Source organism: Mustela erminea, chromosome 3 (genome assembly GCF_009829155.1).
Source record: "Mustela erminea isolate mMusErm1 chromosome 3, mMusErm1.Pri, whole genome shotgun sequence".
Taxonomy (NCBI): domain Eukaryota; kingdom Metazoa; phylum Chordata; class Mammalia; order Carnivora; family Mustelidae; genus Mustela; species Mustela erminea.
The window spans coordinates 18,269,698-18,286,871 of NC_045616.1; the positions used below are offsets into that span (position 1 = coordinate 18,269,698).

General features: G+C 44.5%; 1 protein-coding gene across 1 annotated transcript; it reads left to right on the plus strand.

Annotated features, from left to right (window-relative positions):
* Positions 1-379: 379 nt before the first annotated feature.
* Positions 380-16,436, plus strand: ARL14EPL (ADP ribosylation factor like GTPase 14 effector protein like). The gene is made up of 5 exons (XM_032335405.1): positions 380-522; positions 9,019-9,137; positions 9,424-9,528; positions 12,247-12,386; positions 15,655-16,436. The coding sequence occupies exons 3-5, from the start codon at positions 9,433-9,435 to the stop codon at positions 15,875-15,877; spliced, it is 459 nt and encodes a 152-aa protein (XP_032191296.1). The 5' UTR covers positions 380-522; positions 9,019-9,137; positions 9,424-9,432; the 3' UTR covers positions 15,878-16,436.
* Positions 16,437-17,174: the final 738 nt, after the last annotated feature.

Genomic DNA, 17,174 nt, shown 5'->3' on the forward strand with positions numbered 1-17,174 from the left:
ATACAATTTTACAGTGATAGTGTATTAATATAACTATATAATATAAATTATATAATAATATAATAATGTAAACTCTATTCTCTATATACTGTGTGTGTGTGTGTGTGTATGTGTGTTTATGTGGAGGTGTGTGTGCTCTTTACACTGAACTATAATTACAGCCAGCGGGAAATTGGTGTTAATATTAGTTGAACATTTGCAGTCAACATATGAGACTCAAAAGTAGAGTCAAAACTAAAGCTCGAGACCGGAAGAAGGAACAGATGAACGATCATTCCCTGATGTGGTATAATTTTAGAATAGGCTCTCAGTGGAAGAGAGAGTTGACACTACCAACCAGCCCCCACCTCTCCAGCTTCTCACCTCTCCGCCTCTCAGCCATTGTTAAAAAAGGAGCACCTTGGAGGCCTTGTGGCTTTCTCCCCAGAGGGCTCTACGGTTTCTCAGCAAAACAAAGGAAACAAGGAAGGACAGTTTCTCTTGTTTCCAGGATTTCTTCCTTCTTTTTCATCCAGCAGAAAGGTATGTGCACTTTCTCTCTGCTACTGGCCACGGGGCTTGCCGAGCGACTGTCCTTAGGAAGGGGTGACAGAGGCAGGAGATCAGTCCTCGCAAAGACAATCCTTTTCTAAGGGTGCATTTACACCGGATCCCCTCTGAGGCTGGGAGAGAGAGATGAGGCGAAAGGTGGCCACCAGACATTGACTCTAAAAATATATTGCCGTATTAATGTGTTGTAGTTAAGAGTGGAAGAGAATTGGGGTCCTTTGGTGGCAGCATGGACTGAAATAAAATGGAAGCAAAGAAATGAGCTTAAGAGAATGTTCAGAGTCTGGAGAAAAGAACCTCCGCACTTCAAATGTGGGAGGACTGGTTGGAAGTGTACTTACCAGGACAATGCTGTGTCAGGGAAGGAAGAATTTCCTCTACCCTTCAAGATTCTTCTAGCTGGGCTTAGAATCAAATCGAAAGCAGACCGATTAACAGGAGAAAATCAAATGTAGTAGTATTTAAACAGAGAATTCACATGGACATGGGAATTCCAAAGAGAGTGAGGCAATGGGAGATTTATAGGAGCTAAGAGAGGGGCAGGCGGCTGAAGATACAAGAGGAGGAAGACCATTGGCAGGAAGGTGAGAAGAGATGTTTGGAAAACAAAGGGGTTGCCTGGTTATGTAGGTATGTTTCTTAGGTAGAGGGGAGTGTCTGTTAATTGCTCTCTTCCTAGTACAAACAGGCAGTTAAAGGGGAGATAAAAAGCTTTTCCCTGAATCTGCTGGGTTTTGATGGCTTTTACCTCAAAATAATGTTCATGATCCAGTGGCCCATTTAGGGGTGGCCTGCCCTTGGCCCCTACAGCTGAAAATGGACTAATCTTCTGATCTCCTTAAAAGAATCACCTTCCTTCTCTCTTTTGCATTGACAGGGCCGACTATACACGCAGGTTTCTGGCTTTTATAATCTTTAAAACTGCAGGGAACGGTGAAAATGTATAATTCAGGAGATCCAGGTTATGAGGAAGGCGTGAGGGGAGAGACCCTCATGGCTGTGGATCTGCTCAGTGACTCCGATGGGTTTTGCAAGGGGGTTTGGTCTCAGAGCAATGGCAGATTGCCACATTCCGGCAGCAGGAAGAACAGCTCTCGGTCACTCTGTGCTCCTGCCACTTACCCATCTGTGCTGGGCATCCCCTCAAATTACTTTAAATACAGGATACTTGTTTTCACTTTTTATTTTTTATTTTTTGTGTTTTTTTTTGGGGGGGAAGGGAGATAGAAAGCAGAGGAGAGACAAAGGGAGAGAATCTCAAGCAGATTCCCTGCCCAGCATGAAGCCAGACACGGGTCTCCATCTCATGACCTGGAGATCATGATCTGAGCCAAAATCAAGAATCAGACACTTCACTGACTGAGCCACCCAGGCATCCCTGTTATCCCTGTTTTCACATTATTTTACACTGAGCCACAGAAGGGTGTGTGGTGGGGGGGGTGGGGGAGAGAGAAAATACAGCATAGGATATATACTTCTATTTCGTAAATCAAGCTGTTTCTAAAGCATTTACATTGTTTAAGAGCACTCCCAAAGGCTTGGATGCAAATTACCATTCATTCTTAGAGACAAATAGCCACGAAGATTTTGTGGGAGGTTCTTGTGTGGTTTTGTGGCTTTGAAAACAGCTGACTGAGCTGGGAGGGAGCAGCAGGGGAATGGCTTAATTGATCAGCAGCACCACTGCTGTTTCTCTCTCCCGCCCGCGTCCGTGGTGGGGTCCATCTCACCCGTCAATTACCTCAGTGACCTGTCATTTTTAGCAAGGCAACTAAGGCTGGAGACCGGATGAGATTAAAACAGCTTAAATCTGCTCTTTGATTCACACATTTTCATGAAAACTTTTCCATGAAGTCACTACTGCATGATGCATTTGAATGTTGCCCGTGGATGTCGACATGGAGTCTTTTCTAAATCTTTTCTGCAGAGTGTCTTACAGAGAGTGTCTCAGAATCAATGGCTTTTTATCAGCTCCTGAATAAAAGCAGAGGCCAACTTTTCAGTGAGGATGTAAATGCAGGTTTTTCTTTGCTTTGATAATCTGCTAGTGTCATTAGAGATAAAAGTCGAAAAAAATACTTTTTCTACCTTATGCAAGATATAATCAGCCCTCAAAAATCCAACTGTATGGTGCGGGGGGTGGGGTGGCGGCTTCGTAAGCATGAGCCATTTTGCCCTTGTTCTCATCCGTGACCGGTGCCCCAGGGTGAATGGGAAAGTGACCCTGTCCCAGAGCTGTTTCTGAGGCGACCCGGTACCAGAGGCCCCTGCAGAGCGAGCAACTTGCCAGGGGATGTGATTCTGAGGTTTAAAGGCCAACAGTTTATCTGTGAAGGCTCCTTGGCAAAAGCCAACTACTTCATTTGTGGTCAATCTATTCCCTATGTAGCATTTTCTGAAGGCATTTTCAAGGTAATTTTGTTGGCATGTGACTTTCTTCTTCTTCCTCTTCTCCTCCTCCTCCTCCTCGTCCTGCTCCTTCTCCTTCATCTCTACACTCAGAACCCACGTCCTCAAGGTCAAGCGGAGCACGTTCTCCTGACTGAGCCAGCCAGGCACCCCTCAGGGCTTTCTTCTTTTGTGCTGCCTTCGGAATTCCATCCTGAAATCAGGTGGGGCTCCTGTGCCTAAGGTGGGAGTCTTTTCTCAGCTCACCCTTTGCGATGTGGGGGCAACTTTGAGAAGCTCTATAAAGTATATCCTCCCTTATTCCTTCTCCACGTTTCTCTTTGAAAAGGCTCTGTGTGGCTGGCATGAACTGCATCCCCTCCTTTGGCATCGTCCTGTGTAGACGTGATGGCCATCATTAAAGCAAACCTTAATGCTGTGTAACCCTCTGAAAAAAGTTTCATCTAGGGAGCCAGACAGATCTGGGTTTCAAACTCATGTAGCCTACGTGTACCTACGGGGCCAGAAGGAACTTTCTGGGCCTCAGTTTGGTCATCGGAACGATAGAGATATCATCTAATTCACAGCTGTCGTGGAATTGAATGAAGTAGTACATGTAGGATGTTTAGCCCCGTGCCTGACACATAGTAGGTCTCTAATCATTGGCATCCACTAGCGTAATATTCATGAGGTATCTACTGAGCCTTGTGTACTTGTTCCAGGCTTGCTGGGGAGGGGGCGGTGGCAGCGGTAAGGAAAGGTGTCAAGACTACTTCTGGAGCTAAAGACCTCATAGAACTCCAGAGCTTCTCAAGGTCCCTGATCTGGTGAATTACAGAACTTGTATTCCCGGTGAACTGCCTCCTCCAGGAAGTCCAGCTTGCTATGAAGAAAAAAATGTCTGCTACACTACCTGATGTTCTTAGTGACTCAGTGGATTCCCATTCCAGCCCAAGCCTGCTACTAAAGAGTTGTCTCATCCTTGGGCCCTGCTTGGAGGAGTCCTGCTCCCAGAGTCTATGCTACCCTAGCCCCAAGGGGAGCCTCTTCTTTCTGTGCTAGACTGTATTTCGGTTCTTTCAGATGCAATCAGATGTAATGTTAGGACAAAACACAGAGCTGGTCAAATTGACGTCCTTTACTTTGTGTTCTATTGACTGCAGGAACCTAGGCTAGACCACGCTGCTGCCGACCCTGGGCTTGAAGAGCCTCTTCTGTGGCCAGAATCTGTGGGGTTTTTTTTGACTCTATAATCAGTGGAAGTTGGGGCAGGGGGGCCTCCCTGCATCTCTGCAAGGGTTCTTCATGTTACTTTTGTGTCCTGGACCCCTTTGATCAACTGTGACATCTATGGACAATTTCTGAGAATGTTCGTTTGTTTAGAATAATGTTTTTATTTTTTAATTATTTTTTTTAAGAATGTATTTATTTGAGAGAGAGAGAGAGAACAGGAGCATGGGGAGGGCCAAAGGGAGAAGGAGAAGGAGACTCCCCTTGAGCAGGGAGCCTAGTGAGGGACTCGATCACAACCTGAGTCGAAGGCAGACCCTCAACCACTGAGCCACCCAGGTGCCCTTTTTAAATTTTTAAAAAAATTTTTTTATTTATTTAAATTATCTCTCAGGGTGCCTGGGTGGCTCAGTGGGTTGAGCCTCTGCCTTCAGCTCAGGTCATGATCTCAGGGTCCTGGGATTGAGTCCTGCATCAGGTTCTCTGCTCAGCGGGGAACCTGCTTCCCCCATCTCTCTGCCTGCCTCTCTGCCTGCTTGTGATCTCTCTCACTTGTCAAGTGGATAAATAAATAAAAAATCTTAAAAAAAAATAAATACATTATCTCTCCACCCCACATGAGGCTCAAACTCATGACCCCAAGATCAAGAACCTCCTTGACTAAGCCAGCCAGGCGCCCTAGGGATGCTATTTTCAATCATAGGGAATAAAATCTGTAAGGTTGCAAAGGAAACCAATTATCTGGAAATACACTTACCAAAGGTTAGAAACAATCTGTGGCAGTAATGCATGTGTTTCATTATTAACCTATCAAATACATCTGAGCAGCGGGCCTAAGAGCTACCATCATTCTGAAGAAGTGAGAAGTGTAAATAACATTTTGACATAGATCTACAGCAGCTCTAATGGGTGATGAAAACATCTGCGTTTTCTCAGGCAAGAAATTCACAAGTCCTGCTAGCATTGTTTTTATTTGTTGTCTGCCTTTTATAATAGAAGGAAATGCCAGAATTTCAGTTAGAGGTTAGTTGGAAGAAGCATGCACTGTATGCTTTCCTCATCCAAGATCAAGGGCCCTGCATTCCCTCTCCGGTTAAGAACCCCTGTCTTGCTAAGGGGGCTAAGCTAAGCAGGGAAAAATGGGGGGGAATTCTGCACATTTTCATTACTAATTTTTTGTGGGACAGATAATTTGGGCTTATAATAAAATCCAATTAAATTTCAGTCCCCAGTGAAATTCGATTATAATTTCCTTTTGATTTATTTGGAATATAAAGGGGCAAGATCCATCCCCCACAAACCTATTTGTGGAGAACTGTATTCCAGAGAGGACTTAAATAAAAAGCCTCTCAGGTGGAAGGTTTTCGTAAGATATTCATTTCTCCCCTTGTGGTTACATGGATGCTGTCTTAGGAAAAATTCTAGATTGCAAAGATGGTCATAAGGTCGTATGTATTTCCACAATGAGGAAAATGTATTACATGAACATGGTAGAGTGTTTAGGGTCCCTTTGAGGAGGAATTTTCTTGAGGAACCACCAAAGAGAGCCCCAGGGAAGAAGGGGCCTTCAAGGACTAGAGAGGGAGGGGAGGTTTCTAGAGGCTTCCTGGAACTCAGGTGAAGGTTCAAAGGCCGAGGGCTGAGTTAGGTAAGAGATGGGAGGTGTGTTTGTTAATGGGAGTGGTGAGGTCCCATAAGGTTGGCCCGAGAGGAGGTGTGAGGGAAGCTGAGCCTAGGCAGATGGGTTGGGGGTAGCCATGAGGGACCTTCTCTGCCTTGTTGAGCTTGTGGGATATTATTAGTAGAAGGAAGTCACTGAGGCCTTCTAATAGGAATGAGATAAAGAAATATCTGATTTAGGAATATTAACACAACTACAATGGTTCAGATGCGTTTGAGTGTAGGAAGAAAACACAGATAATACTTTTAGGATCAGATGACAAGATTGGATGCAGAAAATTCTACCGACTTTCCCTAGCCTATCTTCTCCCATCATGGCTTAGGGAGAGGATTCACCTGTGGGGCTCATTAATTATACAGATTACCAAGATTCTCCTCTGCACATTATAACCCCAGGCCTGGAATTTGACAGGCTAACTGGGCCCTAGTGGTGACTCTGGGGTTCCCAAACAGACCAGGTTTGGCCACTCTCCGCTGACCAAGTACAAAGTTGAGAGAGACGGGTGGTGGTTCAACAAGAAAGGATTTATTTCTGTGAGGCAAACCCCGGGAAGACAGTGGATGAACATCTCAAAGCCCATCTCCAAAGTGCTAGAGATACTTTTAGTTTTATAGGAGGAAAATGGGGGACAAAGGTTAGTGGGTAAGTGCACGTGGGCAGTAGAGGTCAAGTGTGTCATTGTCTTGGGGTCAGTCACAGGGTCTTCCTGGCTCATGGGGGGGTAGTTTTGTCCCCACCAGGGGGTGCCTTGCCCACCAGATCTTTTGCCTGAGTTAAGAGTTAAGCTAGAAAAAAGAGCTTAATTAGGAAGTCGAGACAGAGGTCACATTGGAGACAATTTGAAATCCTCTTGAACAGGGGATTTCCAATTCTTCAAACAGCCCCCTGTGATTTTATCTCTAGACATATTGGAAAATGCTCCCCAAGAATGTTTGGCTGATCAGATGTGAAATGGCACGGGCTGTCATCAAAGTCACAACTGCACCAGACAAAGTTACACTTTTGTCAAAGAAGACTCTATTCAAGGCAGTGATGATGGGGGGTTGGGGGGACCGGAAGTCCGTGTGAACTCAGCGTGAAACCAAATAAGGAAGGAAAATGCTGAGGGACTTGAGGGAGTTAGATCATGGGACATGTGGAGCACATGGAGTTGTTCCCGAGTTTGCAAATGTTGTTCTCTGTGATTAAGCCACCTGTGTGTGCTAATTGGCACCCACCAATGAGCAAGTTAGGCTTCTGCCTTTCCTACAGAGACTGGTGAACGTAGGCACCATTTTTCTGACTGATTACATTAGAAAGGGACGCCTCCTCATCTTTGAGGAAGACATTCCTGGGTTGGAAACCTGCCAAGAGGCTCAGAGAAGATTTACATCTCAATGGGACAGAAAAAGAATTCTCAGGGATGAGTCTTCTCCAGTAAAAGCTCTAAGGAAAAGGAGGTCAGGGCCAAGAGTCAGGAAGAGAAGCCTGGGCTGGGGTTTTGTCCAGCTGACAGGAACATTAAGGCTGTCCTTGTCAAGGGCAAGTAATGTTAATTCTACTATCCTATCTGGAGGGTGGATTTTGTGCCATGCAGAAGACAAGGAAAATCAATGTTAGGGATGCTAGGAAAGAAAAATCAGCTTCCTTTCCTTCTTCTTTTTTTATTAACATATAATGTATTATTTGTTTCAGGGGTACAGGTCTGTGATTCATCAGTCTTACAAAATTCACAGCGCTCACCATAGCACGTATACACTCCCCAGTGTCCATCACGCAGCCACCCCATCCCTGCACACCCCTCCCCTCCAGCAACCCTCAGTTTGTTCCCTGAGATTAAGAGTCTCTTATGGTTTGTCTCCCTCTCTTGTCTCCCTCTCTGGTTTCATCTTATCTCATTCTTCCCTCCCTCCCCTATGATCCTCTGTCTTGCTTCTCAAATTCATCATATCCGTGAGATCATATGAGAATTGTCTTTCTCTGACTGACTTATTTTGCTGAGCATAATACCCTCTAGTTCCATGTATGTCATTGGAAATGGCAAGTCTTTTTTTTTTTAAGATTTTATTTATTTATTTGACAGAGAGAGATCACAAGCAGGCAGAGAGGCAGGCAGAGAGAGAGAGAGGAGGAAGTAGGCTCCCTGCTGAGCAGACCCTGAGATCATGACCTGAGCCAAAGGCAGCGGCCTAACCCACTGAGCCACCCAGACGCCCCCAAGATTTTATTTTTTGATGGCTGCATAGTATTCCTGTGTGTGTGTGTGTGTGTGTGTGTGTGTGTGTGTGTGTGTATAAAACTTCTTCTTTATGCATTCATCTGTTGATGGACATCTAGATTCTTTCCATAGTTTGGCTATTGTGGACATTGCTGCTATAAACATTCGGGTGCACGTGCCCCTTCAGATCACTGCATTTGTATCTTTAGGGTAAATACCCAGTAGTACAATTGCTGGGTCATAGGGTAGCTCCATTTTCAACTCTCGGAGGAACCTCCATGCTGTTTTCCAGAGTGACTGCACCAGCTTGCGTTCCCACCTACAGTGTAGGAGGGTTCCCCTTTCTCCACATCCTCGCCAACACCTGTCATTTCCTGACTTGTTAATTTTAGCCAGAAAAATAAGCTTCTTGACCTAATACTGGAAACTGGAGAGTGGGCGGTCAATGTCGACTGACCCAAACCTGGGAGTACAGAGAAGGAACGTCAAGCAGACAGGCAAGTGGGGCACCATATGACCCAGGTCTCCTTGGTAAATCACAACTCAGGCTCCTTTGGTAGAAACAGTGCCCTGAGGACGGCGCCAGTAGTGGATATGGGAGAAGAATATCAGAGGGCTGTGCGTCTTGGTCCTTTCTGAGAGAGCACTGCAGAGCAGCCTGGGCCGTGAATTTGAGATTAGCATCCTGTGCTGACCTCACCTGAGTCACACACACGTCTTGGTGTCCTGTGTGTACAACAAAGTAAATTCCAGGCGTGTCCGCAGCTGGGTTTTATGGAAAATCGATGCCTTCCCTTGAGCTCCCATTGTACTAGAAATTTGTCAGAAAATGTGAGTGAGGAGGTCAGGGATTTTTGAGACCCCCTGGGAAACTCTCTCTGCAAAAGGGTGACACTGAAACCACAGAAGTGGATAAGATTTTCACAGTGATACCGGGGATGTAGGACATCAGTGCATCTTCCTTTTTTTCAAGGGACTGAGCATAAGGGGGAAAGAACGGAGGTCTAAGAATTCATACTCCTCTTCAAGAGAAGTGGATGGTCCCTGTGTTGCCTGTTCCAGCAAGGTCTTCAATGCCAAGAACTGTAAAAGGTACGTTTGATTTGCTCCTGGGACACCCAGAAGAGAAGAATGTCAGTCAAGTGGTTGTATGAGCAGGGTGGGGTTGGGAGGGAGGGGGGTATGCCAGATCTAAGAGTGAGTGGCAAAAAAGCAACCAGGAGGGCTGATGGCTTTTTCAGGAAACCTGGCTTTGCAAGAGAGAAAGCTACAGGGAAAGAGCCAGAAAGTTATAGGATGAAGTTACCGCAGACATATGATATTAATACGTCCTACTTCCCCTCTACCTGACCTGCCCCCTCTGGTTAATTTTTTTCAGTGAACAGAAATGAATGATCAACCAGACAAAAACAGTTCCACTCACGAGGGACACACAGGTCAAAGTCCTCCTGAGAAAAACTGTCAGATTGGACAAAAGCAACTGGTATGGCAAATGGATCTTAGGGGTTCATGGTATTTGGAGAGGGCTCAACTTGGGGATCTCTGAGGTGAGCCTGGACTTGGGTGGAATGTGGGTCTCCTCAGGATTTCACAGGGAAGGTTCTCTGCTGCTCTGTGATGATGGGGCTCCCCTACCCCCCCACTTTTCACTCTGCTCCTGGCAGGGCTGGTCACACTTCACACATCTTCTCTCTGTCACTCATCTCCCTTGATTTTATAGCCCAGTGTTCTGTGCAGTAAAATCCTGCCCCTGGAGAAGAATATTTGTGGAGAATATAGTGTTTTTATAGGGTCCAGTGTTTTAATTTTTTTTTAAACCTAACTTTTCTCCTCTGTGTTTTTAAAGATTTTATTTATTTATTCGAAGGAGAGAGAGTGTGAGCTTGAGCGGGGGGGAGGAGCAGAGGCAGAAGGAGAAGCAGACTCCCTGCTGAGCAGGGAGCCCCATGTAGGATTCGAACCCAGGACTCTGAGATCATGGCCTGAGCCCAAGGCAGGCACTCAACTGACTGAGCCATGCAGGCGCCCTGTGATTCTAAATCTTTGCATATATTAATCCACCAAATCCTTCTCCCAAGATAATCCTGTTACCCCGTTTTGCAAAAAGGGGACACTAAGTCTCAGAGAAGTAAGAGCTTGCTCAAGGCCGACCACTAGCAAGTGGCAGAGCCAAGATCTGGACACAGAGAGGCTTACCCTCGTGTCTCTGTTCCTGAACTTTTGCCATGGGAACCGAGAATGGTAACAGACGGTACAAAGTTGAATTGTCTCGTAAGGTTAAGTTTATTACCCCCGCCGCCCCCACCCCCTACACCAAGGTGAAAATTTAAAGAAATGTATTTATATTATTTTGGACAGCCTGGACTATTATTAAGCTAAATAAACAGCATATGAGGCTGAGATTCTGTTACTAATCTGTTACACTGAAATTCACACTTTGAAAGTTTCCCTTTTGTTTCCAGGTGAAGTATTTCATTTGTATGTCAGCCTGTGTGTTTGGGGGCCCTTCAGATTATATTCTTCTAAAATCTTTCAGAAGAACCTTTCTTTCCCTCCTGATACATGTGCTACAGTTTTAAAATAAGTTATCAGGGTTTACTTTGCTGCTTGTCTTCTCCATTAAGCTCCCTTTCTTTTCCAATGGCAAATGTCTCCAGGTCAAGTCTTTTGAAATGTTCCACTAACGCTCTTGAAAGCCATTCTGGGAAAATTCTCCTTTTCAAATCTGGCTTTTACTGAGAGTAGAGCTTTCAGGTAGCTGCAAAGCCCTGATGGGTCTACACGCCCAGGGGCATGATTGTTCTGAACTGAACCTCAGAACACCCAAGGCAGGGGCGGGGGAGGGGGCTGTGTGCCCCCTGGGTTCTCACTGTGCCTTGAGACACTTCAGACAATCCACCTGAGTCTGTCCAGCCAACAGCTGCAGAAAGGTTTTACTCCCTTGTTCCTGTCCTCCATAAACGCTAATTGGGACTTTCATCCCCATCAGATTTCAGAAGCCAACTGGTATTTTGCAAGTATAAAGGGAATTCTGTTCCAGCTTGTTTTTTTTTTTTTTTAAGACTTTGTTTATTTATTTGACAGAGATCACAAGTAGGCAGAGACAGGTGGGGGGGGGGGCGGGTTAAGGGGTGGAGTGGGAAGCAGGCTCCCTGCTGAGCAGAGAGCCCGAGCGGGGACCCTGGGATCATGACCTGAGCTGAAGGCAGAGGCTTTAACCCACTGAGCCACCCAGGTGTCCCTGCTTGGTTGTTTTTAATATTGTATATGTAAATTTGTATATATTATATATTTACATATATTTATATTTTTATATTTTTAAGCCTAAATATATATTTATATGTATTTGTTTTAAAGTAGGCCCCATGCCCAGAATGAAGCCCAACATGGGGCTTGAACTTGCAACAATACAACATCAATACAACATACTCCTCAATACCCAGTTTGAGGGGCACCTGGGTGGCACAGACGGTTAAGCATCCAACTCTTGATCTTGGCTCAGGTCACAGTCTCAGTGATGACACTGAGCCCTGTGTGGGGCTCTGCGCTCAGTGTGGAGTCTGCTTAAGACTGTCTTTTCTTGGGGTGCCTGGGTGGCTCAGTGGGTTAAAGTCTCTGCCTTTGGCTCAGGTCATGATCCCAGGGTTCTGGGATTGAGCCCCGTATGGGGCTCTCTGCTCAGCGAGGAGCCTGCTTCCTCCTCTCTCTCTGCCTGCCTCTCTGCCTGCTTGTGATCTCTGTCAATCAAATAAATAAATAAAATCTAAAAAAAAAAAAAAAAAGAACTGTCTCTTCCTCTCCCTCTGCCCCTCCCTGTCTCTAAAATAAATTAATAAAAATTTTTAAAAACAACAACAACAACAATCCAGAAAGTCCCAAGCTAAGATCAGGAGTCAGAGGCTCACTGACTGAGCTACTCAGTACCTTATATATATATTAGGTACCGTTACCTCACTTATACCAGGTACCCTTATATATATATTTATTATATAAATTTTATACCATGGATTTCTTGATTCAGAATCATCTAATTTGAGGAAATTCACAACATCTTTTGAAAATCAAATTAAGCTGTTTATTTCTGTAGGTGAAACATCTGTACTTCCATGACATTATGGCAAAAGTTATGGAACGTTTACTTTCATACAACATAAAACAAAATTATCCTGTTCTTACTCTGAATACGTTGTCTGTTTCATAGCAACAGATAGAGCGGCAGTTAAAATGCTTGGCGTTTCAAAACCCCGGACCACAGGTAGCCGACTTTAATCCTGAAACAAGGCAGCAGAAAAAGAAAGCTCGGATGTCAAAGATGAATGAGTATTTTTCTGTAAAATACAAGTAAGATTCATGATTTATTACATTTGATTTGTGGGATTACAAAACGCACGAGTTCTTGGCAAAGGAAGAGTTGCCCCTTTTTTATGTTTTAAAAATCTCTTTTCTAAAGTGTGTTTGGAAGTTAGCAACTTCAAGAAATAGACAATAATCCCAAGCTGGGAATCAATTTTTTTTAAAGGCTTCAGAAGCCCTTTGGTTAGAGTAATAGCTTCAGTAAGAAAGACGATTAAAAGTAAGAAAAATGTTTTCACTTGAAGGAGAAATAATAACTGTGGGAATGGATTCAGTTTCAAATGTGTACAGATATGTCATAAGTACAATGATAACTGATGTAGGAAAGATGTTGCGGTTTGGAGCCAATCGCCAAGAAAGAATTCTTGAGATGTCTTTGGTGCACAAAGGTGGTTTTATGAAAGAAAACGCAGGGACAGGATCTGTGGGCAGAAGGAGCTATACTGTGGTCATGAGGAGAGGTCCATTATATACTTTCAAGTTGGGAGGGGGTTAGGGATAGAGTGAGTCTCTAAGGAATTTTGGAAGTAAGGTATTCAGGACTTGAGGAAGCTAGCTATTGTTGGGATAAGGTCATTTATTACCATCTAATAAAACCTTAGTCATGAGACCCTTCAGATGTCTGTTGGTGGGTCATATGCTTGGGGGGTGACCGCCAGCATATCTTAAGTGGTAGAGATAAAGGAAGTTTCCAAAGGAATTTTTATATGTGAAAGTAGACTAACAGGGGCCTGGGGATTGGGCTAAGATTGCCTTTTGCCCTTAGCAAAGTATCAACATGGAGGCAGTTGGGTCGCTAGAGGAAGGTCACTCTGCCTGTTTCAAGGACTTGTCAATGGGCTGTAGGCAGTAAAGAAATTTAATAATTTTCTTTTGCCTTTGTTTCCCACATCCGTTGCTGGCACATCCCAAGTATAAGCAACCCATGAAGGAGAAGGCTGATGAATTTGACAAAATGAAAGTTAAGTATTTATGCCCATCTCTTGATGATCAAGAGATGGGCATAAATTTCATTAAAAACAATGAAAGGCAACCACAAGACAGGAGAAGCTATTTATAATTTGAAAGATCAGTGTCCAAAATATACACAAGTCAACGAGAAAAAGATAAGCATTCAAAGAAAAAAATGAACCACTCAATGAATAGGCATTTCGTAGAGAAGGCTAATAAACATTCGAATATAGCATCTCGTCAGTATGATGAGACAGAAAGACAGCATTTAGTCCGATGATATCAATGTTGATGAAGCCACTGGACATGGGTTGAGCGTAATATGGTACAACCACTCTAAAAAGCCTGGTATTACCTGTTTTCCTTAGGACCTAACATCTTCACTCCTGGATATGTATCCCAGAAAAGCTCCTGTAGAGGTACACCAGGAGACACGTTCAAAAGTCTCATAGCATTGCTATGATAGTAAAGAAAACAAGATAGTAATAATTAAAATGCCCATCCACAATGAAAAAAAGATGAGAAACTTGTATATTCTTACAGCAGAATGCATATAGAAGTGAAAATATTTCAGTAACAGCTAAATGTACCATCATGGTTGAATCACAGATAACGATGTAGGGAAATGCAGTGTGCTTGGGAATTCACACAAATGTAGCTAGGACCGGGAGGTGAAATTTTTTTTTTTTTTTTACACCCAACATGGGGCTTGAACTCACGACTCTGAGCCCCAGCACCCTGAGATCAAAAGTTGTGTGCTCTACCGACCGAGCCAGCCAGGGCCCAGAAGGAGATGGTTTTTATAAGAACAAGCTGTGGTTCCTCTTGGAAGGCAGGGTTGAGAGATGCAGTGGGCAAGGCACCCAACTTTTATTAAGTTGGGTGGTGAGAATGTGGAGGTTGGCTTTATTGTTCTTTTTCTGTACATGTACATTTTGCGCTCTTTTGTGTGTATGATAATTCAGAATTTTATAAAAGATGGCCTACGGTGGGCAGGAAATGATAACATTTGCCTCTTGATGTCTAAGTAAGGCGAGAGAATATTTGGGTTAAGACAAAGGGACAAGGACAAAATCTGATGGGGGCAATTTCATGGCTTCAAGACTATGATTTCCATTGTGGACTTTAAGTCTCCTGTCTGTGGACACCTGCATTTCCTGGTGGGCTTGGGAGGGAGTGGGGAGCCCTCTTCCCACAGATGAAATGCGTCAAATATAAATCCTGCCCAAGTGAGAAAGTCAGGCAGCAAGTTTCCATAGGGTTCCTCAGCCTGCCCTGCTCTGTGAGGAGAGGGAAGAAGAGGGAACAGCGTTACTTAAATGGACCTGGGGGGAGACGTGAACACCTGTTTCAAGATGAAGGGTGGAGAAGTTCATAATCTCACCACACCAGCTGAGGGGCAACCCCCCTCCCCGTTTTTTAAACTCCCAGTTGTTAATAAAGGATACAAACTGTCTAGAGACGCTTTGGTCCTCCTCAGACTTTCAAGCCGCTCAATTTTGAAAGGTTTATTTCAAAAGGGCCCGAATGTGAAAGGGTGGTAGAATTCTTGTGACAGCTTTCGTCTCCCGGACACGTTGTAGGGGCTGACACAGAAAGGGTGGGGACTCAAGTGGGGTGTAGGCTCTGGTGCGTCCCTCTGGTACAGAACTTCTTGCCTTCACCTAGAGCGTCTGAGGGAGCCCGCCATCTTGGTCACCTGCCCTGTCGCTCCACGCTGGGTAGCAAACAGAATCAGAAAGGAGCAGAAGAAGCATGACGCCTGGAGACTCTTACCAAAGGAGTGTGTGTGTCTCTGGGTGTGTGTGTGTGTGTGTGTGTGTTCTTCTGTTAATGATGACAGCATAATCACGGACCATTCTCATGTTTATCTTGAGTCGTTAAAAACCATAATCATGTTCACTAGAGTGCTTTTCTGTAGAAAGAGAAAAGAGTGTAATTTATCAGGGAAAACCCCATCAAGAATGATTATATTTATAAAGAAAAATGGGGGGAGGGCCGGAATTTATAGGAAGAACCTTTTATTCAGCTCTTCTTTTTGATTGGTTTCAATAGAATATCACATTCCCCAGGGTGCTGGCAAAACAAAGGGTCCCATCAGTGACTAGCTCAGCTGTGTTGGAAAATGTGGCACGTGGGCTGAGTTTCCTAGGACAAGGCTGCCATCTACTATTTGGAAACGTGACTGGGTAATCCTTCGGGTACTGGTTCCTCGGAATAAAGGGATCGGATTTAGGGAGGAGGCTGGCGAATGGTTCATTATTCCCGATGGGGACACTGGTACTGTCTTCTGTTCTCTCGGCAGAGTTAGGAAGAAGTATGACAAGAGTGGCAGGCTGATCTGTAATGACGCCGATCTGTGTGACTGCCTGGAGAAGAACTGTCTGGGGTGCTTCTACCCTTGCCCCAAGTGCAACTCCAACAAGTGCGGGCCCGAGTGCCGTTGCAACCGACGCTGGGTCTATGATGCCATTGTCACCGAAGCCGGGGAGGTCGTCAGCTCGCTGCCCTATCCGGTCCCGGACTAGGGGCTGTTGCACATGGGCTGGCTTGGTTCTCCTTCCTGACAGCTAAGCCATCCTCTTTCTCCTGGGGGGTTAGATTTTAGGGTGTAGGGAAGATCCTGGGAAAGCATATCAAAGACTTATGTTCTCTGAAGCTGTTAGAACAATGTAGCAGGGGCAGTCACACTGTCCCGTCTCCTGTGTCATCCTGCACACCTTCACCTTGTACCCAGAGAATGACAGTGCGTGATCTCAGCATCGCCTCCCTGGGACACCCCTATCTCTGCTCTTGGTGAACAATCTCTTGCATCTTTTACTACCTGCGACCAGGTGGTTTTATGATTTTCAGAATTCTGCAGCTGGGAGCTTTTCTTACGTAGGACTCAAAATCCTGAGCTTATCAGACCCGCTGACCCTTACCCCAGTTCCAAGTCGGAAGTGCTCTCTGAATGAAAAATAGTCTCACACCTCGTGATTTTGTACCGTATGTGCATATCTTATTTTCTTATTACTGTTTTGATAATATTCAGAGTAAATCTGGTCACACTTGGCAAAATTTTTATGAACAACTTGTGTTTTACTTGTAAAATTGAGAAATTAGGACTTGAATGTCCTAAAAGCTAGTAGTTTCATTTCCTGCCCCCCATCTCAGGATCAGTTTTTTTTTTTAAAAAGGAGGAAATGAGTTATTATATAAAAATGTACTGTTGTATGTTAGTTCAGGGACGGTATGCAGTTGATATGCAGTTGACTAGACACATGTTGTGATTTTTTTTTTTCAATGCTGATACATTGTAGGAGGTATACAGAAATTTGAACTAAGACTTCTTTGGATTTCCTTTTTTTTTTTAAGGTTTTTATTTTTAAGTAATCTATAGACCCAATGTGGGGCTCGAACTCCCAAGCCTGAGATCAAGATTTTCATGCTTCACTGACTAAGCCAGGCGCCCCTGTTCTTTAGTTCCAAAACTATTTATTTCTGCACAGTCCCTAGGTGTCAGGCAAGGTTCCTAATAATTCTCGACTTGTTACGTGACTGTAGGTTTTGGGGCTAAAGTCACAAAAATCCTTAAAGCTCTCCTACGACTACAGTTTTCCTGTATGTGTAGCAGGAGCACTTACTCTGTTTTCTGCATAATTTTCTGGGTTTTCCAGGTTCAACTCACTTCTGCTGAGCCTCTACTGACCTTTGTGAGCCAACAGAGATGCTCAGGACCTCCCGTTCATTACCCTGCAAAGAAGGCATGAGATCAAGTTACCCAAGTCTGATCCTTTGAAACGCTTACCAGCAATGTGCTGGGAGAAAGGAGTGGGTGCTTTT

Bases quoted from the DNA above. Each gene is read 5' to 3' on its own strand.
- ARL14EPL (XM_032335405.1), top strand. From the start codon at position 9,433: ATGAATGATCAACCAGACAAAAACAGTTCCACTCACGAGGGACACACA. The intron at 9,529-12,246 runs GTATGGCAAATG...TCTGTTTCATAG, and splicing joins AGATTGGACAAAAGCAACTG to CAACAGATAGAGCGGCAGTT. The intron at 12,387-15,654 runs GTAAGATTCATG...TTCTCTCGGCAG, and splicing joins TATTTTTCTGTAAAATACAA to AGTTAGGAAGAAGTATGACA.